Source organism: Dendrobium catenatum, unplaced genomic scaffold (assembly GCF_001605985.2).
Source record: "Dendrobium catenatum unplaced genomic scaffold, ASM160598v2 original_scaffold_51051, whole genome shotgun sequence".
In the NCBI taxonomy this organism is placed as follows: Eukaryota; Viridiplantae; Streptophyta; class Magnoliopsida; order Asparagales; family Orchidaceae; genus Dendrobium; species Dendrobium catenatum.
The window spans coordinates 516,726-541,516 of record NW_021369505.1 but is presented as its reverse complement, the minus strand read 5'-3'; the positions used below and the strand labels follow the sequence as shown (position 1 = coordinate 541,516).

General features: G+C 39.0%; 4 protein-coding genes across 4 annotated transcripts; 2 read left to right on the top strand and 2 right to left on the bottom strand.

Annotated features, from left to right (window-relative positions):
- Positions 1-4,610: 4,610 nt before the first annotated feature.
- LOC110116060 (mitogen-activated protein kinase kinase kinase 17-like) lies at positions 4,611-5,354 on the top strand. The gene has a single exon (XM_020849506.1). It carries the CDS (start codon positions 4,611-4,613, stop codon positions 5,352-5,354), a length of 744 nt encoding a protein of 247 aa, XP_020705165.1.
- A 6,110-nt stretch (positions 5,355-11,464) lies between these two features.
- Positions 11,465-17,903, top strand: LOC110116059 (mitogen-activated protein kinase kinase kinase 18-like). Its single transcript, XM_020849505.1, has 3 exons — positions 11,465-12,548; positions 17,678-17,725; positions 17,836-17,903. Exons 1-3 carry the CDS (start codon positions 11,465-11,467, stop codon positions 17,901-17,903), a joined length of 1,200 nt encoding a protein of 399 aa, XP_020705164.1.
- A 76-nt stretch (positions 17,904-17,979) lies between these two features.
- On the bottom strand, positions 17,980-19,248 carry LOC110116058 (mitogen-activated protein kinase kinase kinase 18-like). Its single transcript, XM_020849504.1, has one exon. The coding sequence runs from the start codon at positions 19,246-19,248 to the stop codon at positions 17,980-17,982; it is 1,269 nt and encodes a 422-aa protein (XP_020705163.1).
- A 2,306-nt stretch (positions 19,249-21,554) lies between these two features.
- LOC110116029 (exocyst complex component EXO70B1) lies at positions 21,555-24,752 on the bottom strand. Its single transcript, XM_028691701.1, has 2 exons — positions 23,032-24,752; positions 21,555-22,043 (listed from the first exon to the last, which is right to left on the bottom strand). Exons 1-2 carry the CDS (start codon positions 24,516-24,518, stop codon positions 21,578-21,580), a joined length of 1,953 nt encoding a protein of 650 aa, XP_028547534.1. The 5' UTR covers positions 24,519-24,752; the 3' UTR covers positions 21,555-21,577.
- Positions 24,753-24,791: the final 39 nt, after the last annotated feature.

Here is a 24,791-nt window from a genome sequence, read left to right as displayed (position 1 = left end):
GCAGAGGAGAGTATAAAGCTCGTCAAGATCAAGAGGTTGACGGTTGGTACGTATCGCTGTTTTGAACGCTTGATATGTTTGGGGAAGGCCTTCCAAGGTGTAGTGAATAACTTCTTCAATAGGTATGGTTGCGCCAGCGGCAGCAAGGGCGTCGACCTTGGCTTTGATGTCAAGAAGATATTGGGACATCGTTTTGTCTTTCATGGTAAGGTAGTGAAGTTCATGCCGGAGTTGAATGATTCTTGATCTTGTGCTTGATTGAAGGCGACGATCAAGAATCGCCCAGATTTCGGCACAGTGTTTGGCGGAGAGAACGTATGGCAGAACGGTGGGTGAGATGATGGAGTACATGGCAGCAACGAGGTTTTGATCTTGGAGGAGCCATGCGTCGTATTGGGAATTGGGAGTGGAGGAGCCGTCGACGGTCGTCAGTTGAGGAGGTGGAGGGGAGGAACCGTCCAAGAATCCTTGATAGCCATTAGCTTTGAAGAGTTTGAGCACCTGTGAACGCCATAAGGGGTGATTGTCGGTGTTGAGAGGTTGGGCGACGACACTTTTGAGGTGGCTCATTAGAATTTTTAAAGATGCCGGAATAGATGGTGGGTGGGACGGTGGTATTTCTTCCGCAGAGGAGAGGCTGGGGGAAGAGGTGTTGGATGTGGTAGCCATGAACGGCGAAGAAGAATCAAGAACGGGAGAGAGGAGAAATCACTGTCTCTGATACCATGTAAGGTGAGAACAGGACGAAGGAGAACAGAGAATGTAAAGAGTAAATGTTTTTCTCATACTATTATCTGGCTACAGTGAATTATATATAGAGTAGAAGACAACAAGAAGAGTAAATAATTACAGGAAAGTCCAGTGAGTAGGAGCCTAATACACACGGTAAGTATAACATATTTCTATTGTTAACAGCTGGTTGCTTATTCAAGGGATTTGTTGTAGAGATGATAGATTTCGTCGTCGTCACCATGATCAGCAGTTATGTCATAGCTGAAGCAGGAGATGATTTGTCGTGACGGTTTTTTTATTACTTCATAAAGTATTTTTTTAATATGAAAATTAAAATATTTGTATTAAAAAGTTAGTTTAAGAATTAATAAGAAATTCGTTCCAAAACTAAGATAGTTTTATTATTGTTTTTTAAAATAGTTTTTTAGTACACAAGTTAAAAATTTTATACTCAAAAACTGTTTTAAAAATCAGTAAAAAAATCGTCCCAAACGAAATATTAGACAACATTAGGGGTGTCAATTTTGGGTTATGGGACGGGTTCGGGTTGAACCAGGAACTGACCTGGCATTATTTGGGTCAACCCGAACCCGACCCGTTTTTGCAAACGGGTTGGTTTTTCGGATCCGAACCCAACCCGCTTCGAGTTCAGGTCAACTTGACCAGACCCGCTTCTGCAGAACTTGCGTGACTTCGGCGGCCGGCGTTCGGCTTTGGCATCGCGGTTAGCCGGCATTCAACAGTGGCATTATGCAGACGCGGTCACAAGAGGCTCGGCAGACGCGACAGCGTGGTAGGCGGGGCAACGGGGGCAAGCGGGCAAGCTACGTGGGTTGGCTATGCGGCTCGATGAACGCTGGCAGGTGGGCAGGCAGGGTAGCGAGACAGCCGGAGTAGGCGGGGCAACCAGGGCAGGTGGGCAGGCAGGGCAGACGGGTTTTTCCGGATCATTCTTAGGTTTTCGGGTCAACCGAATTGGACCCGGTTTTGCAAACGGGTCAGTTTTCCAGCCCCGATCCCGACCTAATTCAAGTTCGGGTCAATTCGGGTTCGAGTCAATTTGAACCTGAAATTTTTGGGTCGGATTCTCGGGCCGGGTCCAATTTTGATACCCCTAGACATCATCAGTCCAAAATCAAAATCTCCCGCTTGCCTGAGATAAACCAGAGACCATCCAGGGAGCAAAACCGCAGTGGCAAAAGCCAATCATCACAATCCAGTAATCAAAGCTAAACAAAGCCCACGAAGGTGACAAAGCAGCCGCTTCCCAATTAGATTAGATCCAAGTAAAGTCTAGGAAGTTATACAATATTTCCACGTAAGAAGCTTAAACTGAATAGCCTTTTTGTTAAACAATAAACCGTGGCAAACCTACAAGCATTTCTTCCAAATTTCCTGATATTCCAATATTTTCAAGAGTAATGTACCACAACCCAGATTGTAAGGAGATAGCAGGTTTTATATGTTAAGGAAAATCCGTCCACTCTTCAGTAAAATTTAAAATTTGTTGCAGATTTGGCCCAAGTAAAAAATTTTCCAAGCAAGGTAAAAATTTATACAATAGTTGAAAACTAAAGTCACATTCAAAGTACAAATGTTCAGAGCTTTCAAAAAAGTGATTGCAAAGAACACAAGTAGGTACCCACCGCGGGGTGTCTTGGTGGTGGAGACTTGGCTGGCCAAAGGCCAGGTACCAAGTTCGAATCCCTTGGCACTTCGTGACAGCCTTAAGTGTCGGCCCGTGTAAATTGGTGTGGGTTGCATGCTAGGTCGACCAGGGAGATTAGTGGCCGAAGACCGATACCCCAAAAAAAAAAAAAAAGAACACAAGTAGGAGACACCTGAATATTTCTCTTGATGAGGGTCTTAGTTGTTTTCAAACCATCATTTAGAACCAGCCAATTATGAACAGAATATCTTAATTAAAGAGTGTTTATTATGTCATAAATACTTAGCCCAATCAGGAGAGTCAGTAGTCGAGTATATATAAGGTGTGAATTTTGGGCTTGAGAAATATAACGAGAAAATCCTTAAAATAAGTTAAATTCTTAAATATCGATACGTCTTTTAGTGTAATGATTGAAAATTTGAAATTTCATTTAAGAAATTCCGCAATTCAGCGCACGTGCTCATCCTGTGATGGGTGACCTTTACAAAGTAATACCAACATGACAAAATAATGAGACATACATTTATGTCAAAGAGGATAATATCTCGATAGTTAAAAATTTGAGACGTTACATAGAAGCTCCAAAATAAAAAGAAATTAGCAGATCAATAAGAGTTGGCTATCGAATAAAATAAGTGATTGCGTCCAGGTGTAATATTAATTCTCAGGAAAGGGCCAATTTTACTTTATTTCCAGGTGTAATATTAATTCTCATCTGAATGTTACTTTATAATTTTTTAGCTTGCTAGAATATTTGTGGTGCATGATAAAGTGAGTGTTTAATGTCTTAATTTTATATGAATATTCAATAAATATAGGGAAAAAAAAAAACAAATTCCTTGGGCATTTTTTAATTTTTATGCTAAAAACTCAAAATGGGAAAAATCATAGGATTTAGCTAAGCTGAAATAATTCAATATGTTAAAAGAAATTATAATATATGTATACTCTTTCCTTAATTGGAGAAGAAAAAATTACAAAGTTTATATGAACTACAAACATGGTCTCTTATGATTTTAATTAAAATTATTGGTGAAGTGTTGAAAGAAGATGACGGCAATCAAACAATATCAATCTGGTGTTGGCAGAGGAGGAATCAGGAAAAGCTAAGGATGGACAATTGATAACTCTAAAATCTCTTTTTTTGCTTAAAAAAATAATCATTTTAATTATCTTACTCACTTTTAAAAAATGTAGCTATTTGAGTTCTATTTTTCATTTTTCTATTACATATATAAGATTATGCATTTCATAATCTTATTTTTCTCACCCTCAAAAGAGAGACCGGTTCTACTCCTGGGTGTTGATGGATGGACGATAGCAAATAGAGTGTGGCGGTTGGAAGATGGTGAAGATGGTAAAATACAACATCCGAGGGATGGTGGTTAGATATATGACGACAATCATATGATTTAGGTTGAACTACATATATTAGCGACATTATACATTAGAGATAGCTCTCCAATTCAAGCTCCAATTGCCCTCCACCTCTTTATTTAAGGCACATAGCACTGTTTATAATTTTCTAAAGTCGCATTTTGTAAATGCAGCCCAAATCCTAAAGCACTATAATGTGGAGCCTATATTCATTTCATTGATTTTTCAACATTATGTGTTTTAATTATTTCAAAATTAATTGATCTTAGGCTCGTTGACTTTCTCAAATGAAGATGCTCGATTTAATTATAGCATGTAATAATTGAAAAATATTTTGTTAGGATAAATATGAATACAAAATTTGCATGTGATTTATTTATTTACACGTGAGGAAAAAAAACTGGAGCAGGTGCTCCTAAATTTAACCAACAAGATTTTGCAATTCATAGCCAGAATTTTAGGATCAAATTTAATTTTAGGGAGAATTAAAAAAAAAAAAACGGGGAGAAAAATATGGTTCATTTTATTTACATTCCTTTTTTCAAGGAGGTGATGTTACGAGTTCCAGAGATGAGAGATTTACCATTTATATATAATTAGATCAGGAAGTTCTCATAACCAGTACGCTCCGTGACCTTAAGATTCCTAGAAAGAGCTAAGTATCTCTGCTTCTTAATTTCCTAATATACAAGATGGATTGGGTGAGAGGCTCCGCTATCGGTCGAGGAAGCTCCAGTGCCGTCCACCTCGCCTTTCGCCGGAGCTACCCCGCTCCGACCATACATGCCGTCAAATCTGCCCCACTCTCTTCTGCCTCCCTTCTTCAGCGCGAATGGAAATCAGGGGAACACCAATGTACATTGCACCGGAATCAGCTACAAGAAAGGAATACAGGGCAGCGGCGGATATCTGGGCATTTGGGTGCACTGCGGTAGAAATGATTTCTGGTCGGTCTCCATGGCAGTGCACCGATCAATCAGAAATGGGGATTTGGGGTCTGCTGATGAGAATCGGATCCGACGATGAGCTGCCGGAGATCCCTCCGACGATGTCGGAGGAGGGGAAGGATTTCCTCCGGCGTTGCTTTGTGAAGGACCCCAACAATCGATGGACTGCAGAGATGCTCTTATCGCACTCGTTCGTCGATCTCTCATCAGCATCAAAAATTGAAAAGGAAGACATTGCTTGCTCTGCGCGATATAGAACTCCAATGAGCGTGCTGGGCGTTTCATTCTCTCCGGTTCAATCGACTTTTGATGGAACGAAAATGTTGGATTTGGTTCTATTAGAGGAAGATGAAGATTGGGCGAGAGAAAGAATTAGAGCAATGGCGTCGGAGGAGGGGAGGCCAAATTGGGCAAGCTGCTCGCCGGAGGACGGAATGTGGATTACTGTGAGAGAGGCGAGCACGAGCGATAGAGTTGAATACGAAGGTGAAGATAAACTTGGTGTTTCTTCACCGTCGTTGGCGTCTATTTCTAGCTCTGTTTTTAAGAAAAGGAGAAGGATTAATTATGACACCGGGATCATAAATAATTCTCTTAGCTATGGAAAAAAATATTTAAGAATATTCTGATTAGAATTTGGAATTATTTTCTTAGTATTTTTAAATTTATTTTGAGGAGAGTGTAATATATAAATTTATTTATTATTTATATATTACACTCATTTAAAAATAAATTTAATAATTTAAAAACCAAATTTTAATCAGATATTCTAACTCAATTTTTATTTTTATTTTTTATTAACATAACATATGCCGTAATGATTTATTTTCTTTGAAGGGATATACAAATTTTGGTTAGAGGTAGATTATTTCATCAGTCACAATTACTTTTTTCGATTTGTTTAGATTTTATTTGATGCTTTGTTTGAGAAAGTTTTCTTATTTGAGCTTTTAGATTAGCATTATCAAACAATGAGGAAACTATCTCAAAGGTAACTGAATGACTAAATATTAATTTGTATAGAGTAAGTTAGGATTCTTGAATGAGGAAGCGAATTCTTGGATGAGAGAGAGAGGCGCAGAATAGAGAGAGAGGGAGAGGATTCACATGAATTTGTTATTCATTTATTTAATTCATCTTTTGAAGAGTCGCCCTATTTCATACACGAACAAAATAACATAAAACTGGATCAATTCATAACATAGTATCATCCCCTAAATTAATGTAAGTGTTAGTTTTCCTTATTGTTTAAGAATTTATTAGATATATAACACAAATAGGGAAGTCTTTAAAGCTCTTTTGAAAAGCCCCAAACAAGAAAAATTATTTTGTGCGAACAATGGGCAGTGAGATTTATGATTTGTTTATGACGGCTTCAAATTTTTATAAAGGTGATTATAAAATTTATGAAAAATTTAGAACTACTCTAAAAAAATAGGTCTCTCTCGTGGAAATTAAGAAAATCCTTTTTAATTAGTTGTAAATCAAACATTAAAACAAGTGTTCTAGCAATATAATTAATCAAATAAGAGAAGACTGTACATATAGCTCTTTTTTTTTAAACCAAAAGATCAATATATTGAAATAAAGAAAGATTACAAAATATATAGAGCAAAAGCCCAAAAAGACCAAAAAGAAACAGCAAAAAGTACAAAGAGAACTCCAAACGAGGGCTCAGTAAAGGCCGAGACTCCCAGCACCCCCGAAGTCACGCAAGGACCATCCAATAAGGCGAAGACATCACCGCAGGTTGCCACCAGCTATGACGCAGAGGAAGCGAGCCCCAGCCACATCATAGCTTAGAAATCCGTCAACCCACAGCACAGGCCAGAAGTCCAAAAAAGTAGCAAAAAAATAAATATAGCAAATTCACGGGAAATAAATGGGATATCTTCCTCTCCTGCCTCGCCCACAAAATCTTCCACAAGAGGCGACAGAGAGAACAAGTCGATCACGAACCAGTTTAAAATCCTGACTAGGATCAGAACCACCACAATAATCCGATGAGGAATCAGAATCGGATTCCAAATTGGACGAACAGGTCAATCACGACTGTACATATAGCTCATCTTGGTCTATTGGTTGGGAGTTTTGAATACTTATCAATAGATGATGTGCGTACGAATTTGACTTAATAACTCAAATATGGCAAAATTACTTTTAAATTTATTTGTATGAGAAAGCAAAATTAATTACTTTTTAAAGTTCTTAAAGAAAAAAAATGGATGATACTACATGCCGTGATAACAATGCATAATCCAAATAAAATTGTTTAGAAAACAATTTTGATTAATGATATCACTTATTTTCCTAATCAATAAATCAAAAAAATGAATACGAATTAATAAGATTAATAAAAATAGCAGCTTCAAAAAGTTTCTGCTATTTCACGCGTCTTCCATTATATGGTGTGAAACGAAGAAGAGTTCGGTGCCATATGCAATCGGGTCATGGGTCGGGTTCGGGTCGAATCCGAATTTGACTCTACACTATTCGGGTCAACCCAAATCTGACCCGTTTTTAAAAACGGGTCAGTTTTCCGGACCCGAACCCGACCCGTTTCGCGTCCGGGTCAACCCGACACGTCCCGAATGACCCGTTTCCAACAAAAAAAAGGTTAGTTTTGGGGTCAAAACGGTCAATCTCCTCTTTTCGGGTTAAAATCGGGTCAATCTCGGGTTGCCGGGTCAAAATCGGGTTTTCGGGTCAAAGGGTTAACCCGAACCCGATTTTTGAAATGGGTTGAAATGCTGAACCCGATCCCAACCCGTTTCGGGTTCGGGTTGACCCTAACCTGAAATTTTCGGATCGGATTTTCGGATCGTGTCAAATATTGACACCCCTTCAGACGGCATGTTGCCGATGGGAGTAGATTTTATAACGGCTTTGTTTTTTTTTTATCTTAATGTTTTGAGCGATATATATGTAAATATATAATATAGTTCAGATATTAATTAAATATATAAATCCTAAAGATTGAGGGTTATGTATGTAAATTGGCCTTTTGTTGGAGAGTGACCCAATAGTCTTCAAATATAGTGGTATACATATATGATTAGCATCGAGTACATTTATTTTTGTATTAGCGAAGTAGGAGTATTCAAAACTAGGTGTTTAGCTTATTTTTTTTTAGATAATACAGTTTTAATACGTAAGACATTCATTGAAATAAATAAATTAGAACAAAATATTATTTATTTTGAATACTATTGTTTTAGAATTAGAGTATATTTGGGATAGCTTTATGTTAGTTATGTTTTTCAAATAGTAATCATAATTTCGTTTGGCTGCTACTTTTTTACTGCTTTCTCATACTTTTAAAAAAATTCAATTGTGGAATGTGCTTTGTGCAACTTTAGATGTAAAGTTGTTTTAAATAGTGAGAGAGAGGAAAGCATCGGGATCATAAGAGAGGGATTTGGATGGCGGGCTTGAGCAAGCTCGAAGGTTAGGGGATCAAACAGTAAAACGGGGGGAGTCATAATTATCTGCAGCAGCGACTTTTAAAATTGCCTCTACTAATTAGCTGCCAAAGTTATGAATGTTTAAGAGATTTTAGTGACAGTTAAAATCATTGTATATATCTCTCTATAACAGCAACTTATAAACTACCGATATGAACTATAGCGAAAACGTCATATTTTTTATAATGTTCACAATAATTTTTCAATCAATTTTATAAAATAATGCAATCATCCAAAAAAAACCTTTGTTGAATAAAGATTACATATATGATATACAATTTTATATTATATGTGTTAGACAAATATTATTTAGTTTTATTAGAAGACAAGGTTAAGTAAATCTAGATGTAATATGTTTAGGTATCTTACATCTATTATATATAGGGGAATGAAAATATAACTTTTAGAGTTAATGATAAATTATTATAACTTATAATGGGGAAGTATCCTTATAGTTTTGTGTAATAAGATTGTATCATATATAGCAGTAAAATATATTTTTTGATAAAACTATATTTAAGCATGCAAATCATTAGTTCACCTTAAAAATAAATAAAACCGTGCAAATCATTAGTTTAATTATGTTAAGTACATGAAAATCTCTATTTACCGGAAAAAATTTAGTCCGTCGAAAATGTAGCGTTGGATTTTCCGGTGGATAGACCGTCGGTACTAATGACTAAATAACGACATATCATACCGCTTTATTCCGTCAGTAAGCCGGCTAGAAATATTTCCGGCGGCACTTTTCCATTCGAAAAGGTTTCCAACGCGTGTTTTAACATCGAGTGAAGTTCTGCCAGAAATCTACTAGAAAAGAAAACTTTTCGACTGAATTTTGTGATTTTTGACAAATTTGGGCATCTGCTAATGCACAATTTTCTTGTACTAGTTAAAGAGAATAACATGATTGTTTCTTCCATTTAAATGTCAAATCATTAAAATTTAATTGGGTGGATTGAGAATCATAATTTTCATCCTAGTGCATGCATGATTTCAAGTTTCTTAAAATCATCGAATCATCATTAAGATGTATAATCATAATATTTAATGATAATTAATCATAAATATTATAAATTATAAAATTTTTAAAATTAGTTGGGATTTCCTTAATGATAATATTTAGCATATATTAAATGTCATTAAATGGTTTGTTCTTATGTTTACAAAAAAATAGCTTTTAAGAAGGTTTCTATTTATCATTTGATCAAGTTTTTTTTTTTTTATAAATAATTAAACAATGACGGAATTTTATGAGGTTTGATCTGCAAAAAAAAAAAATTTCATGATGTTTGCAACAAAAAAAAAAAAAAACTGGCACATTATCATGTCATCAGTAATACGTAGAAAACTTGCAAATCTTTTTGTTCCCCAAAAAACATCAATATATTTAAATTTTATTTTTTGCAACATTCAGATGCTTTCAGGCCTAAAAAATTACAAAATTTTCTTAAAACCTCAATATTATGATATTATCAAATTATTCATGATTTCAGATGCTCTCAGGGCCGAGAAAATTTCAGATGCTTCAGGGCTAAAGAAGGGTTTACTGTCAGAGAGAACAAAGTACTACAAAGTCAATCTGTAAAAGAACTAATTATGTGGCCCATCTGACATAATAAATCCCTCCGTTGTTCTAAGAATCAGAGCTGGGAAAGGACACCAATGGCGGAACGTACGCATTCGACAAAGAAACCTCAGACTGAGCTTTAAAAATCACCAAATCATGAAATCCTTCAACAAAAAAATCTCAACTTGTCCATCTGCAAGGCTGCAATCGATGATTTCCTCCCTCACAGTAATCCACCCTTCGTCCTCCTCCGGCGAAGCCCTCGTCCAATCTCCTAATTCCTCCGATGCCAATCCCCTAATCCTCTCTCTCACCTCTTCCTCAGCGAACGCTAACTGAAACGACTCCGGCATTTCAGAAGTCCTTGGAGAAGACAAAGAAATTGAATTAGCGAATGAATGACCCAACACACTTCTCGGAGATTTATAAGAAACAGAGCACGGCGGCGGAGCTTCCTCGGCCGATGGCGGCGCCTCTCACCCAATCCATCTCTCTGGACTTCTCTCTCCTCAGACACACGGAAAAGATCGCTCTGTTTTTTTAGGAAACTTTTGGTCCGAGACACACTGATTCGATACAGTGAACTTGCTGATGCCTTCTTTAAGACGCAGGGATTCGTTCGGATTCGGATCCGGATCCGGATCCGGATCCAGATCCGATTGCTCGTTAGTGTATAGCAGGTGCCCGTTACGCCGCGTCCAGAGATACAGAAATTAATTTGAAAAGCACCTTGGTGGCGGCAAGGTATAAAAGAAAAATTACAAAGTATGAAATACAAATATGATTTCTTATGATTGTAGTTAAAACTAATGGAGAAGTATTGAAAGAAGATGATGCCAATCAAACAAATTCAATCGAGTGTTGGCACGGGAGGAATCAGGAAGATCTAAGGATGAGCAATTGCTCGCCTTTAATAAATGCAGTTGACTAAATTCTAAGAAGAAATTCTATTTTTCATTTTTTTTATTTCATATATAAGATTATCCATTTCACAATGTTATTCTTTTCACCCTCAAAAGAGAGAATGGTTCTACTCTTGGGTGTTGGTGGATGGGCGATAGCAGTTAGAAAGTGACGGTTGGACGATGATGAAGATGGTAAAATACAACATCTGAGGGATGGTACTTAGATATATGATGATGCAATGATCCGTTGCAATACTGGAGACCAGCAATCAAAGATCCTCCTCTACAAACAGATGACAATCATATGATTGAGCTTGAGCTACAACATATATTAGCCATATTAAGCATTAGAGATAGCTCTCCAATTCGAGCTCCAATTGCCCTCCACCTCTTTATCTAAGGCACATGGTACTGTTTATAATTTTCTAAAGTGGCATTTTGTTGATGCAGCCCAAATCCTAAAGCACTATAATGTGGAGCCTATATTTATTTATTTACACGTTGGGAAAAAAATTGAAGCAGGTGCTCCTAAATTTAACCAACAAGATTTTGAAATTCATAGCCTGAATTTTAGGGGTTAGAATTTTTTTCAAAAAAAAAAAAAAAGCGAAAAAAATATGATACATATTATTTACATTCCTTTTTTTTCAAGGAGGTGATGTCACGAGTTCCAGAGATTTACCATTTATATATAATTGGATCAGGAAACTCTCATAACCAGTTCGTTTTGTGCCCATAAGATTCCTAAAAAGAACCAAGTATCTCTGCTTCTTAATTTCCTAATAAGAAAAGCATACAAGATGAACTGGGTGAGAGGCTCCGCTATCGGTCGAGGAAGCTCCGCCGCCGTCCACCTCGCCTTTCGCCGGAGCTGCCCGTCTCCGACCATACATGCCGTCAAATCTGCCCCTCTCTCCTCTTCCTCCCTTCTTCAGCGCGAAGAGGCCATACTGACCGAACTCTATGGCTGCCCGCAAATCATCTCCTGCTTCGGTCACGACATCACTACAGATACTGCTGGTGGCGGAATCGATCGCCTCTACAACATATTCCTCGAATACGCCGCCAGCGGCTCCATCTCCGACGCCATCCGCCGTGCCGGCGGTGTTCTGCCGGAGCAAACTCTGCGTCGCCACCTTCGATCCATTCTTTTGGGCCTGCGCCATATCCATTCAATTGGATACGTTCACTGCGACATTAAACCTCAAAACATATTAATCGTCGACGGAGAAGCCAAAATCGCCGACTTTGGACTCGCAAAGAAGATAGCAGAGGAATCCTCCATGGAAATCAGGGGAACACCAATGTACATTGCACCGGAATCAGCTACAAGAAAGGAATACAGGGAAGCGGCGGATATCTGGGCATTTGGGTGCACTGCGGTAGAAATGATTTCTGGTCGGTCTCCGTGGCAGTGCACCGATCAATCAGAAATGGGGATTTGGGGTCTGCTGATGAGAATCGGATCCGACGATGAGCTGCCGGAGATCCCTCCGACGATGTCGGAGGAGGGGAAGGATTTCCTCCGGCGTTGCTTTGTGAAGGACCCCAACAATCGATGGACTGCAGAGATGCTTTTATCGCACTCGTTCGTCGATCTCTCATCAGCATCAAAAATTGAAAAGGAAGACGTTGCTTGCTCTGCGCGATATAGAACTCCAATGAGCGTGCTGGGCGTTTCATTCTCTCCAGTTCAATCGACTCTTGATGGAACGAAAATGGCAGATTTGGTTCTATTAGAGGAAGATGAAGATTGGGCGAGAGAAAGAATTAGAGCAATGGCGTCGTCGGAGGGGAGGCCAGATTGGGCAAGCCGCTCGCCGGAGAACGATGGGTGGATTAGTGTGAGAGAGGCGAGCACGAGCGCTAGAGTTGAATACGAAGGTGAAAATAAGCTTGGTGTTTTTTCACCGTCGTTGGCGTCTATTTCTAGCTCTATTTTCAAGAACAAGAGAGAGATTAATTATGACACCGGGATCATAATTAATTCTTTTACCTATGGAAAAAAAATATTTAAGAATACTCTGATTAAAATTTGGAATTATTTTCTTAAAATTTTAAATTTATTTTGAGAAGAGTGTAATATAAAAAATTAATTGATTATTTATATATTACGCCCATTTAAAAATAAATTTAACAATTTAAAAATCAAATTTCAATCAGATATTCTAACTCAATTTTTAATATTATTATTATTATTTAATTTATGCTGTAATGATTTTTTTTTTCTTTAAAGGGATATGCAAATTTTGGTTAGAGGTAGACTATTTAATTCCTTACTATTGTATTTTCGATTTGTTTAGATTTTATCTTATGTTTTGTTTGAGACAATTTTCTTATTAATTTGCTTTTCAGATTTTGGTCATTATTTTTTTTATTTTGTTCAAAGAAGTTATTTTTTACAGCAATTTTATGAAACACTGAGGAAACTATCTCAAATGTAACTGAATGACTAAATATTAATTTGTATTTAGTATGGTCGAATTCTTGAATGAGAAAGTGGATTCTTGGATAGAGAGAGAGGCCGCAGGGAAGCGAGAAGAATTACAAGAATTTGTTATTCATTTATTTAATTCATCTTTTGAAGAGTCATCTAGAGACTAACCAGAATGAGCCACGTCAGTACCGCCGCTCGTTACTGCTCTGTATCACTCGTTACTGTGCTCACTATTGCAGCGTGGCTCATTCTGGGTGGTCTCCAAATGTAAAGTTGTGTTCGGCATCCGCATAGAATAATTTCTCTTGTGGAGAAGGGTAACGGCTTTAATTTTTTGTAATGTTGATTATAAAGTTTTTGAAAAAAAGATTTTTTTTTTTAGAACTGTTCTAAAAACTATCTCTCTCTCTCTCTCTCTCTCTCTCTTGGTGTATGGAAAATAAGAAAATTCTTTTTAAGTAGTTGTAGTTCCAGCATTAAAACAAGTGTTCTAGCAATATAATCATATAAGAGAAAACTCTACACGTAGCTCATCTTGATCTGTTGGTTGGAAGAAGAAAAAAAAAAAAGCGAAGACTCTAAGCACTCTTAAATTTATTTGTATGAGAAAGCAAAATTACTTTTCAAGTGATGGAAGAAAAGAAAATTGATGATGCTTATATCTTTAGTTAAAGCTTTTCAGCTAAATTAATTATTATTGAATTAAATTGATTAACATACTTTAATTTTATTTTTTCATAGGAAGTTTATAGAAATGAAACAAATAACTCGGAGTCTTATGGTGTTGAGATGATTCCCTTCAACACATCCAAAAAAGAGTAAAGCTAGCACACATATCAGTTAACTTATTACAATCTCTACTAACAAAAAGAAATAAAACTTGTTTGAAGTCATTAAGAAAAACAATATCCTTCAGATTAAAAAAAAAAGAGTAAAGTTAGCACACAAATAGGGAAGTTTTTCAAGCTCTTTTGAAAAACTTAGATATCAATTATTTCAGTAAAAACTGTGTATTACTTGCAAAATTTACCCAAAAAAATTTTAGAGGTGAGAGTTTTGTTTAAGAGTATGTGTTGCATTATTTTCTTGGATAGAATAGTTTGCATATCAAGTATGATTGAGCACTAATCTCTATGTTAATATTACTTATCTCTTTAATCTAAGGTTTCATTTGGATGGCTTTCTTAATTGTTTTATGAAGCAGTTTTGTTGCGTAAAATTTTTGAGATTAAAAAAAATTTGTGCTAATTTTTTTTTAGAAAGCAGTAAAGAAATCGTCCCAAACAAGAAAAATTATTCTGTGCGGACACTGGACGGCATCCGGAGACCAACCAGCAGAACGTACCACGTCATTTTTTTGCTAGGTACCGAATGATGTGCGGAGTTCTACTGGTTGGTCTCCCGACTGATCGGTATCCGCACAGAATAATTTTTTCCCGAACAAAACCTAAATGACACAATCAAGTGTTATTACTCATGATTTGGCACGTAACATCACAACAAGTTGTGGTTAGGCTTCCTATTTTTTGGGGCAAAGGGCAAAAAAAAATTTTTTTCTCGTGATGAAATGACGATAATTATGCTTGATAAGTAGTGAAATAATCTCACCTGTGAGTTGGCTAATATATATCAATAAATCGGTCTAATATATTATTCAATGCGTTATTATTGCCACTTGCCAGGGCAAATTACCAACAATTTTTTTAGAACTGATGGCATAAATTTTATAGCTAGTTATTAACTTGTTAAAAGCATTTTGTGAGTGAGATTTATGATTTAATTTGTATGCAACGGCTTCAATTTTTTTACAAAGGTAATTATAAATTAAAGTTTATGATTTTTTTTTGTTTTTTTGTTAGAACTGCTCTAAAAAATAGGTATCTCTGTGTGTGAAAAATAATAATATCATTTTTAAGTAGTTGTAGATCCAGCATTAAAACAAGTATTCTAGCAGTATAATTATATAAGAGAATATTATTCTACACGTAGCTCATCTTGATCAGTTGGTTGAAAAAAAAAAAATCTTGATCTGTTGGTTGGGAGTTTGGGATACTAACAAATAGGTGATGTGTGTATGAATTTGTCTTAACTTTTAATAGCATTGATAATGAAATGATTGCACAACGATTTCAAAAAATAAAGATTCCGAGAGAGAAGTAATAGGTAACATGTAAGGAGAATATGAAGAGATAATATTGTCAACATAATTTTTTTTTTATACTATATAATTTATCTATTTATAATGCCACATAAAAAAAAAAATTAGAGCTGCCAATGCCATTCTTAAGCCATAATGAAAAAAATTAAGAGTTTTTTTTTAATTAATGATTTGTACCACCACCAGAAATTTTTTTGACTCTACCACTTATTTTCCTAATCAATAAATAATAAAAAAAATACAAATTAATAAGATTAATAAAAATAGAAACTTCAAAAATTCATTATTTCACTCCTTTTCCATTATATAGGAGGTGGAACGAATTCTAGCAAATCTAGTGCGGAACGGAGAAGAGTTCGATAAGATATGCAGTGTGCAAAGGGTGACTAGAGTCGGCATGGCGGCAATGGGAGTAGATTGTAAAATGCATTTGTAATTTTTTATTTTATCTTAATATTTTGAGTGATATGTATGTAAATTTATAATATAGTTTAGATGTTAATTAAATATGTAAATCCTAAAGATTGAGGATTATGCATGTAAATTAGCCTTTTGTTGGAAAGTGCATGACCCTATGTTTCGATGGTAACATTGATTACTAGTAGAAGTTGTTGAAGGAATTTTTATTAGGTCCGGTGTCCTGACGTAGCTCTACGTTCGGAAGCCAGTAAAATGGTGTCATGTGTTCTTACTCTTTACCGCGCGGCCCACGACCTGACCCGGATAAGACCCGGGTTTTAGGGGTGTCAATTTTTGTCACGACACGAAACACGACCCGAACCCGACCCGGAAAAATCCGGGTTTGGGTCAACCCAAACTCGAAACGGGTCGGGTTCGGGTTCATGAAATCAACCCGTTTTAAAAATCGGGTCGGGTTCAGGTTGACCCGCCAACCCGAAATTGACCCGAAAGTGACCCGAAAACTTATTTTTGACCCGAAAACCCGAGATTGACCCGTTTTTGACCCGATTTTGACCCGAAAACCCGAGATTGACCCGATTTTTGACCCGAAAATTAGCAATTTTGGGTCAATTCTGGGTCATTCGTGTCGGGTCGGGTTGACCCGGACCCAAATCGGGTCGGGTTCGGGTCCAGAAACCTGACCCGTTTTTAAAAATGGGTCGGGTTCGGGTTGACCCGAACAGTGCCGGGTCAGTTTCGGGTTCGACCCGAACCCGACCCGTTGACCCGAATTGACACCCCTAATGAAAAGCATAATGGAATGGAAAATGATCATCTTAATCCTCACAAATAAAAAAGATTAAAAACAAGGGAAATGGCATTAACATGACAAATTAAATCATACTGATTAAGTTGGTTAAAAAAATACTAAAAACGGACAACTACAAGTAGACATCTCACACTATATCAAACATCCTAGCCGACTCTATCACACTTCACCATAATTGGGTTAGATCATGAAAACACATTTGGGACATATCTTGACACTAGCAAACATCAAATTAGGGTTTATTTTAAGAATTGTACCAAATTTTGACAATTTTCTACTAACCTACCATCAGCCTTCAACTTCTATAATATGGGATCAAGTATGATAAACACATTTTTCTTATGACATGAATCAAGAAACCAAATCTTGTAGAAGAGCCTTATAAACACATGTTAAATGATATGATGGCTGGAATAGCATGCTCAAAATCTAAACAAAATTCCAGGTCAACCCGGACCCGACCCATTTTTTCAAACGGGTCAAAACCTTTAACCCGAACCAGACCCATTTCGGGTTCGGGTTGACCCGAACCCAAAATTTTCGGGTCGAGTTCGAGTCGGATTTTCGGGTTGTGTCAAATATTGACACCCCTAAGAATAACATGGTTGTTAATTTCTTCCATTTAAGTGTCAAATAATTCAAATTTAATTGAGTTGATTGAGAATCATAATTTTCCTCCTAGTGCATGCATGATTTCAAGTTTCTTAAAAATCATCTAATCATTATTAAGATGTATAATCATAACATTTAATGATAAATTTAAATTATAAAGATTTTAAAATTATTTGGGATTTCCCTAATGATAATATTTGGCATATATTAAATGTCATTAAATGGTTTGTTCTTATGTTCATAAAAATAACTTCTAAGAAGTTTCTATTTATCATTTGATCATGCTCATTTGATTTTACATTTTTTTTACATAATTAAACTATTACGGAATTTTATGAGGTTTAATCTGCAAAAAAAAAATTCATGCTGTGTGCAACCAAAAAAAAAAACTGGCACATTATCATGTCATCAGTCATACGTAGAAGGCTTGCAAATCTTTTTTTTTTCAGAAAACACCAATATATTTCAATTTTATTTTTTTACAATATTCAGAAGCTTTCAAGCCTAAAAAAAATTACAAAACGCGTCTTAAAATCTCAATATTATGAAATTATTTCACCGATATTTGATTTCAGATGCTCTCAGGGCCGAGAAAATTTCAGATGCTTTCAGGACTAAAAAAGGTTAACGATATATCGAACACTGATCAGAGAGAACAAAGTATTACAATGTCAATCCGTAAAAGAACAAATTATGGCCCATCTGACATAACGAATCCCTCCGTTGTTCTCAGAATCAGAGCTGGGAAAGGACACCAATGGCGGCACGTACGCATTCAGCGAAGAAACCTCAGACCTTTAATAATCACCAAACCATGAAGTCCTGCAACAAAAAAAATCTCTTCTTGTCCATCTGCAAGGCTGCAATCCATGATTTCCTACCTCACAGTAAGCCACCCTTCGTCCTCCTCCGGCGAAGTCCTCGTCCAATCCGGCTGTTCCTCCGATGCCAATCCCCTAATCCTCTCTCTCACCTCTTCCTCAGCGAACGCTAACTGAAACGAATCCGGCATTTCAGAAGTCCTCGGAGGAGACAATGGAATTGAATTTGCGAATGAATGACCCAACACACTTCTCGGAAATGTGTATGAAACAGAGCATGCCATGGCTTCCTCCTCCTCCGGGGAAGCGCTTGTCCAATCCGGCCGCTCCTCCGATGTCAATCCGCCGATCGTTACTCTCAGTACTCCTTCCTCAGCGAACCCTAACTGAAACGAATCCGGCATTTCTGAAGTCGTCGGAGGAGACGGTGGAATTGGATTAGCGAATGAGTAACCCAACACACTTCTCGGAGATGTAGAAGAAACAGAGCACGCCATGGCTTCCTCTTCCAATTCCAGTTCTGAAGTGGAGGCGACGAATGGGTGAGATAAGAGCATCTCCGCACTCCAGCGGCTGCTGGGCTCCTTCACGAAACAGCGCCGGAGGAAATCCTTTCCCTCCTCCGACATCTCCGGCGGGATCTCCGGCAGCTCCTCGCTGAACCCGAGTCGAAACATCAAAGCCCAAACTCCATTCTCTGAATCCTCGGCGTCACGCCACGGCGGCAGGCCGGAAACCATTTCCGACACAGTGCATCCCAAAGCCCAAATATCCGCCGCCGCCTCGTACTCATTTCTAGCAGCTGATTCCGGAGCCAAGTACATCGGCGTTCCCCTGATTTCCACGTGGGATTCCTCTGCCGCTCTCTTCGCAAGTCCAAAGTCGGCGATCCTCGCTTCTTCGCCGGCGATCAAGATGTTTTGGGGTTTGATGTCGCAGTGAACGTATCCCATGTCGTGAATGTGACGAAGACCGAGGAGAATGGAGCAGAGGTAGCGGCGGATGGTCAACTCCGGTAGGCGGCCGCCGGCGCGTTGTATGGCGTCGGAGATAGTACCGCCGTCGGCGTATTCGAGGAATACGTTGTAGGTGAGATCGATGCCGCTGCCAGCAGGATCACTGGTGATGTCGTGACCAAAGAAGCCGATTATTTGGTTGCAGCCCTGGAGTTTGGCGAGTACGTCTGCTTCGTGCCGCAGAAGTGACGAAGAGGAGTGAGCAGACGATTTGACGGCGAATGTCGTCGACGGGAAGCTACGGTTAAAAGCTATGTGGACGGCGGCGGAGCTTCCTCGGCCGATGGCGGCGCCTCTCACCCAATCCATCTCTCTGGACTTCTCTCTCCCGAGGTAAACGGAAAAGATCGCTCTGTTTTTTTAGGAAACTTTTGATCCGAGACACACTGGTACAGCGAACTGGCTGATGCCTTCTTTAAGCCGCCGGGATTCATTCGGATCCGGATCCAGATCCGATTGCACGTTAGTGTAAAGCAGGTGCCCGTTACGCCGCGTCCAGAGATATAGAAATAAATTTGAAAAGGGCCTTTGTGGCGGCGAGGGTATAAAAGACAAAAGTAACATATTTATTTATAGTAACCTTAGAATTTCTTTCTATATTTTCTCTTATTCTTTTACATTTCTTACAAATTTAGAAAGTTTTAATTAATAGTGATTGTTTAAATAATGATACCATATTTTATATTTCTATTATATTAATATAACAGAATGAAGCAATGATTTTTTAAATCTCAGCCATTGAAATTACTTCGAGATGGGGAAAATTACTAATCAGATTAATCACAAATATGAATATATTAACTAAGATCTAATATTCGATTTAGATCATATTTAACACTAATCTAGTAATCTTAGAGTCACATCATGATTTGATTTTTTTTCAACCATATATTAATTCTCAAACAAATATTAATGATGATATATCTCTTATTTTACTCTTCAATTAATTGAAGAATAAAATTATTCTTTAATTAATAATATTTTTAGCGAACAAAAAATAAAAAAGTATTTTTTTCTAACACTTATTTTCTTATTAAGTATCAGCGACGTAAGTCAGGAGAATCGTAGTCGACGGGCGACGGATGTCGAAAATACTATAGTCGGCGGGCGACGTAAGTCAGGAGGACCATAGTCGACTGGCGACGGAGGTCGGAAGAACTGTTGTCTGACGATGAAGGTCAGAAGGACGGCGTCAGGTAGAAGTCCAACAATGGAAAGGAATCCATCTTCTGATAGACGTCCAGCGAAAGTCTGATAACCGGTAGAAGTCCGGCATCGGGTAGAAACTTGGCGATGAGTGAAGGTCCGGCGTCGGGTAGAAGTCCGATGTCTGTTGGTGGAGGAGAACTCCGGTATCACTTGGGTGGAGTTTCAGCGTCAGGGGGAACTCTGTCGTTACTTTGGCAGAATTTCAGCATCCCGTGGAAGTTGTGCAGAATTCTGGCATCCCGTGGAAGTTGGGCAGAATTCCGGCGTCATTTGGTGTTCGGGCGGAACTCTCGCGGTGGTCGAGGAGGAGTCTCTTCCCTCCTATTCTTCTCTTCTTCTTCTCCTCCATCTTACTTCGTTCCCCCCTCATGAGAAATGAGGGATCTATTTATAGATTTTATGGAGTAGCATGACCCGTAAATGATGAGAAATCAAGGGCGAATATGGAGTGGTTAAGATGAACGATCAATATTGAATCGTTCGATCGTGGACCGTTTATTACGCATTTGAAGGTCTTAATGACTTCGGAATTTAGCAATCTTGGGCTCGTTGGATTTGTCTCGTCGAGCCGCTCGATTCGACTATAAGCTTGTCAAGTTTGGAGATCGTTTGGTAACTCAAATTGTGGTACGAACTTTCCAATAGCGCTTCGGGTCCTTGATTTGGACTCATTTGGGCTCGGATTGAGTTGAATTTGGTGTCGTTGGGTTCATATTTCTGAGACACTCAGTTTGACTGTAAGTTTGCTGACATCAGAGTTCATGTGATCCCAGATTTAATTTTTGAAGTTTCCGGGTTGGGTTTTGCCTTGAGATTCGTGCCCGATCAAGATAATTTCATGATGAGGTATCAAGACTCAGCATGCACACATCGTGGTCTATCACCAATCAACTTTGATGACCGCTATTAATGGACGTTGAGATGGGCTCCATCATTTGGAAGCTAGAAATTCTCCTTGTTCGATAAAAATCAACTTCAATCCTCATATCATCATTTATATTTATATTCTAAAATAAGGTCAATATTTTTTAAATTTATTCTTCGATCAAATTACTTTAAAATATTTTTTTTCAAAAACATAATTATAAATTAATAGACTTACATTTCAGTGTATTACTCTTCAATTCAAATTGCAAGAAAATCATATCATCCGCATCAAAGTAATAGAAAACATAGATATTATTCTGTGCGGGCACCGAATGGAGAGAACCATTCGGTTTTCTCTTCATCTACATTAAAAGGGCAGCTGCTATAGTAAAAATCAGTGAGCTGTAGATAGAGAGAACACCGACGGTTCTCCAATATGATGTCCGCACATAATAATTCATCTAGAAAACACAAGTCAACTATCCCAGACAAAAAAGGCCCTATAAATAAAAAAAAAATAAATAAATACATAAAAAACGTGCCTGCAGTGATCAAAGGCAGTTTATTTCTTCCTTAACAAGGACAAAGGGTTGCCATCGAACAGCTCGTCAATGAGGGCCTCGAGATCCTCCGGTCCAAACTTGATGTATTTCTCGGTTTGCCTTCCCGGGTCGAGGTATTGGCTGAACCGGGCGAGGAAAGACCGGTAGGCCGGGACGATAACGGCCGAAACCGATACCCTTAGCTCCGACTGAAGCTGGTAGTCGCTCACAATCCAGGCACTCTGCGTCTTGAGGATCTCTTCGAACATGGTGTTGAAGCACCTGAACCGGTCCTTGAGAACCGGTTTAAGAACCGAGCCCTTCGACTGAAGCCCTTCGTCTTTGAAGCAGGCCAGCACTCTGGACCATGTTTCTCTCTGGTAGTTCTTGTGGTATTGCCGTAAATCTGCTGATAGTTTTCGGCACCACGTGTCGCCCAGCAATTGGTTCAACTCTTTCGATCCTTTTATTTTCTGGACGATGTACCTGAATAAAACATGTGTGAGAATTTAATTATAAGCAAATAGTTCAATTTTTGAATAAATTAATAGCCAATTTTTGGCTTCGTTTGCTACAGCTTTTTTAATTACTTTCTAAAATTATTTTTTAATTAAAAATTTTTTGAATTAATTTTTTTTTATTTTTTATTTTAATAAAACACCTGTTTATGAAAGTTGTTCCTACACAGCTCACATTGACTTGTTGGTTGAAAGTTCAGGCTAGGGGTGTATGTGAGCCGAGCCGGCTCGAACTCAACTCGTTAACGAGCTCACGAGCCGAGTTTATCGAGCTTCGAGCTCGAGCTCGAGCCTACAATCGAGCTCGTATGATAAACGAGCTCGAGTTCAAGCTCAACCCGACTCGACTCAAAAGCTTATCAAGCTACTCGATATATATATATATATATATACACACACACATACGAGCTCGATCTCGAGCTCGAGCTTGATATTTTCTAAACGAGTTGATCTCGAGCCCACTAATCGAGCTTGATTAAACGAGCCAGGCTTGATAAGACAAATACTCGACTCGACTCGACTCGTTTACACCCCTAGCTTAGGCCACCAACTAAAAGGTATTGGGTTCGAATATTTGTGTAGGTGATGTGTGTGTGAATTTGTCTTAATTGGCCTAAATGTCCAAAAAAAAGCTATTCCGAATGAGAGAAATTATTACGTGTTCTTGTCCAGACTCCAATAAAAATATAACACGTGTTCTTGTACACAATGTGTACAAATGTACATACTATGCATAAAATACAAAATTTATATATAGTGTGTACAAATTTATATACATAATATACACCCTATTTACACAATTCTACATATTATGCGTAAAATTTATACACACTATATATAACGTATCATATTTTTATTGAAGTTTGAATGTAGCTCTAAATTCAAACTCTGCACGAAATAATTTCTGCACAAACGAATCCTTTATTTCAAGAGAATTCCATAGCTATGAAAAGTACCTCCCATTATTCATCAAGAAGATACTGCGCAGCGCTAAATCCTTATAAAGCTTCGCCTTCCCTTCCATATTACAGTGAAGCAAATCCGTAACCTTAACCAGCTGCCTCAAGAGCGGATTCGAATTCCTCGAGCCGCCGCCGCTGCCACCTGTCGGGCCGCCGTCTCCCCTCTCTTCATCAAAAGATCCCGACGTCGACCTATCCATCCTCCGATGATCCCTAAACACCTGCTCAAGCGTGTTCTTATACTCACACGCATGCTTCAAATAATTCATCACATGACGCGTCAATGGATGGACCGCCCCTCCGATCAACGGCATCTTCACGATTTCGCCCTTAATCGAACTCTCTAAATCGCAGAACATCGCCACAACCGCCTCCCCGAGCCGCCTCTTCACCGCCGACATCTCCGCGGTGAGATTCCCATCGGATGAATCGGGAGAGACGAACAGGTCTTCGAGTTTGGGGATCATGTCTCGGAGCGCTTCGTACATGTCGAGAACCTTGAAGAGCTTCTCCGCAGAGCGTTTGGTCATGGCGATGGCCTCGGCGAAATCGAGGAGTTGGATGAGGATACCGCGCGCGAGGTTGTGGAAGATGCTGTCGGCGATGGCGCGGTGGGATTGGAAGACCTCGTTGCAGAGATCGCGTTCTTGGGGAAACAAAATGGAAAGAGCATGCCGGAAGGATTTGGTCCACGAGACGATTTGGTGCTCGAGGGATTCCCATGGCGTGTGCTGGACTTCGTCGATGCTGATTTTTTCGAAGCCTTGTTCGTAGACGGAGGATTCCAAGGCGTTGCGGCGGGAGATGAGGAAGACTTGAGAGCACTCTGTTTCGTAGCCGGAGGAAATCATGGAGGTGGCGATGGAGCGAAGGCGGGTGGGAGAGGAAGGGGAGGATAGGAGGAGAGAGTGGAAGTCATCTTCGAGTAAGGACATGGCGTGGTGGAGGACGGCGCTGGTGTGGTTTAGGGCTTGGAGGTAATGGGGGTCGGAGGAAAAGGGGGTGAGGGCTGCGGTGAGTTTTGAGGCGCGGTCGACGGAGTTGAGGAAGGAAGGAGAATGGTGGTCGTCGGCGGAGCCGGATTCGTATTTGGAGATCTCTTTTTCTATTAGGGCGGCGAAGCGTTCGATTGAAATGTCAGGGAGATCGGGGACGATTGCAGGGGAGTCTCCGAGGCTGCTGAGGATAGAGAGGAATTTGTCGACGTCATCGGAGAGGGAAGGAAGGTCGTCGTCGTCGGCGTAGTTAGAGGATTCTTTGTTGGTGGCGGCGTTTTCATCTTCCTGCTCCGCATGGCCGGCTATGCATATGTTCTCATTGGAGACAGCGGTGGAGAGATCGGTGTCGGTGTTGTGGATGGAGAGATTGTCGATGGAGAGGCTGTGGTCGGATTCGCGGAGAGTATCCTCCCTGTGGGTGAAAGCAGAGGAAGAGGAGAAGCTAATGGAATTTTGGGGAATGAGGGATTGGGTTAGCTCCATTGTTTTTATTTTTCGATTGGTTTCCGATTTCGTTGCTCTGTGAAAGAAGGGAAGGCGGGAGATGGAAGAAGGCGAACGAGGTGAGAGAATGGAAGGACGGAGGGGTAGAGAGAGAAAGAAGATGAGGACGAGGAATTATAGGGCGGAAGGGTCGTTGAAACGGCCGTGGGGCGCCGCATAGAGCCATTGAAGATGGGAAATGAGAGGGCCTCGCACGAGAAGCGCCGAATCTAAGGGAAGACCTTCATATATATATATATATATATATATATA

Coding starts and splice junctions, on each gene's coding strand:
- LOC110116060 (XM_020849506.1), top strand. CDS start 4,611: ATGGAAATCAGGGGAACACCAATGTACATTGCACCGGAATCAGCTACA.
- LOC110116059 (XM_020849505.1), top strand. CDS start 11,465: ATGAACTGGGTGAGAGGCTCCGCTATCGGTCGAGGAAGCTCCGCCGCC. Junction 12,549..17,677: donor CGCTAGAGTTGAATACGAAG/GTGAAAATAAGC, acceptor ATTTGATTTCAG/ATGCTCTCAGGGCCGAGAAA. Junction 17,726..17,835: donor TGCTTTCAGGACTAAAAAAG/GTTAACGATATA, acceptor CGTTGTTCTCAG/AATCAGAGCTGGGAAAGGAC.
- LOC110116058 (XM_020849504.1), bottom strand. CDS start 19,248: ATGGATTGGGTGAGAGGCGCCGCCATCGGCCGAGGAAGCTCCGCCGCC.
- LOC110116029 (XM_028691701.1), bottom strand. CDS start 24,518: ATGGAGCTAACCCAATCCCTCATTCCCCAAAATTCCATTAGCTTCTCC. Junction 22,044..23,031: donor TTCTTGATGAATAATGGGAG/GTACTTTTCATA, acceptor TGTTTTATTCAG/GTACATCGTCCAGAAAATAA.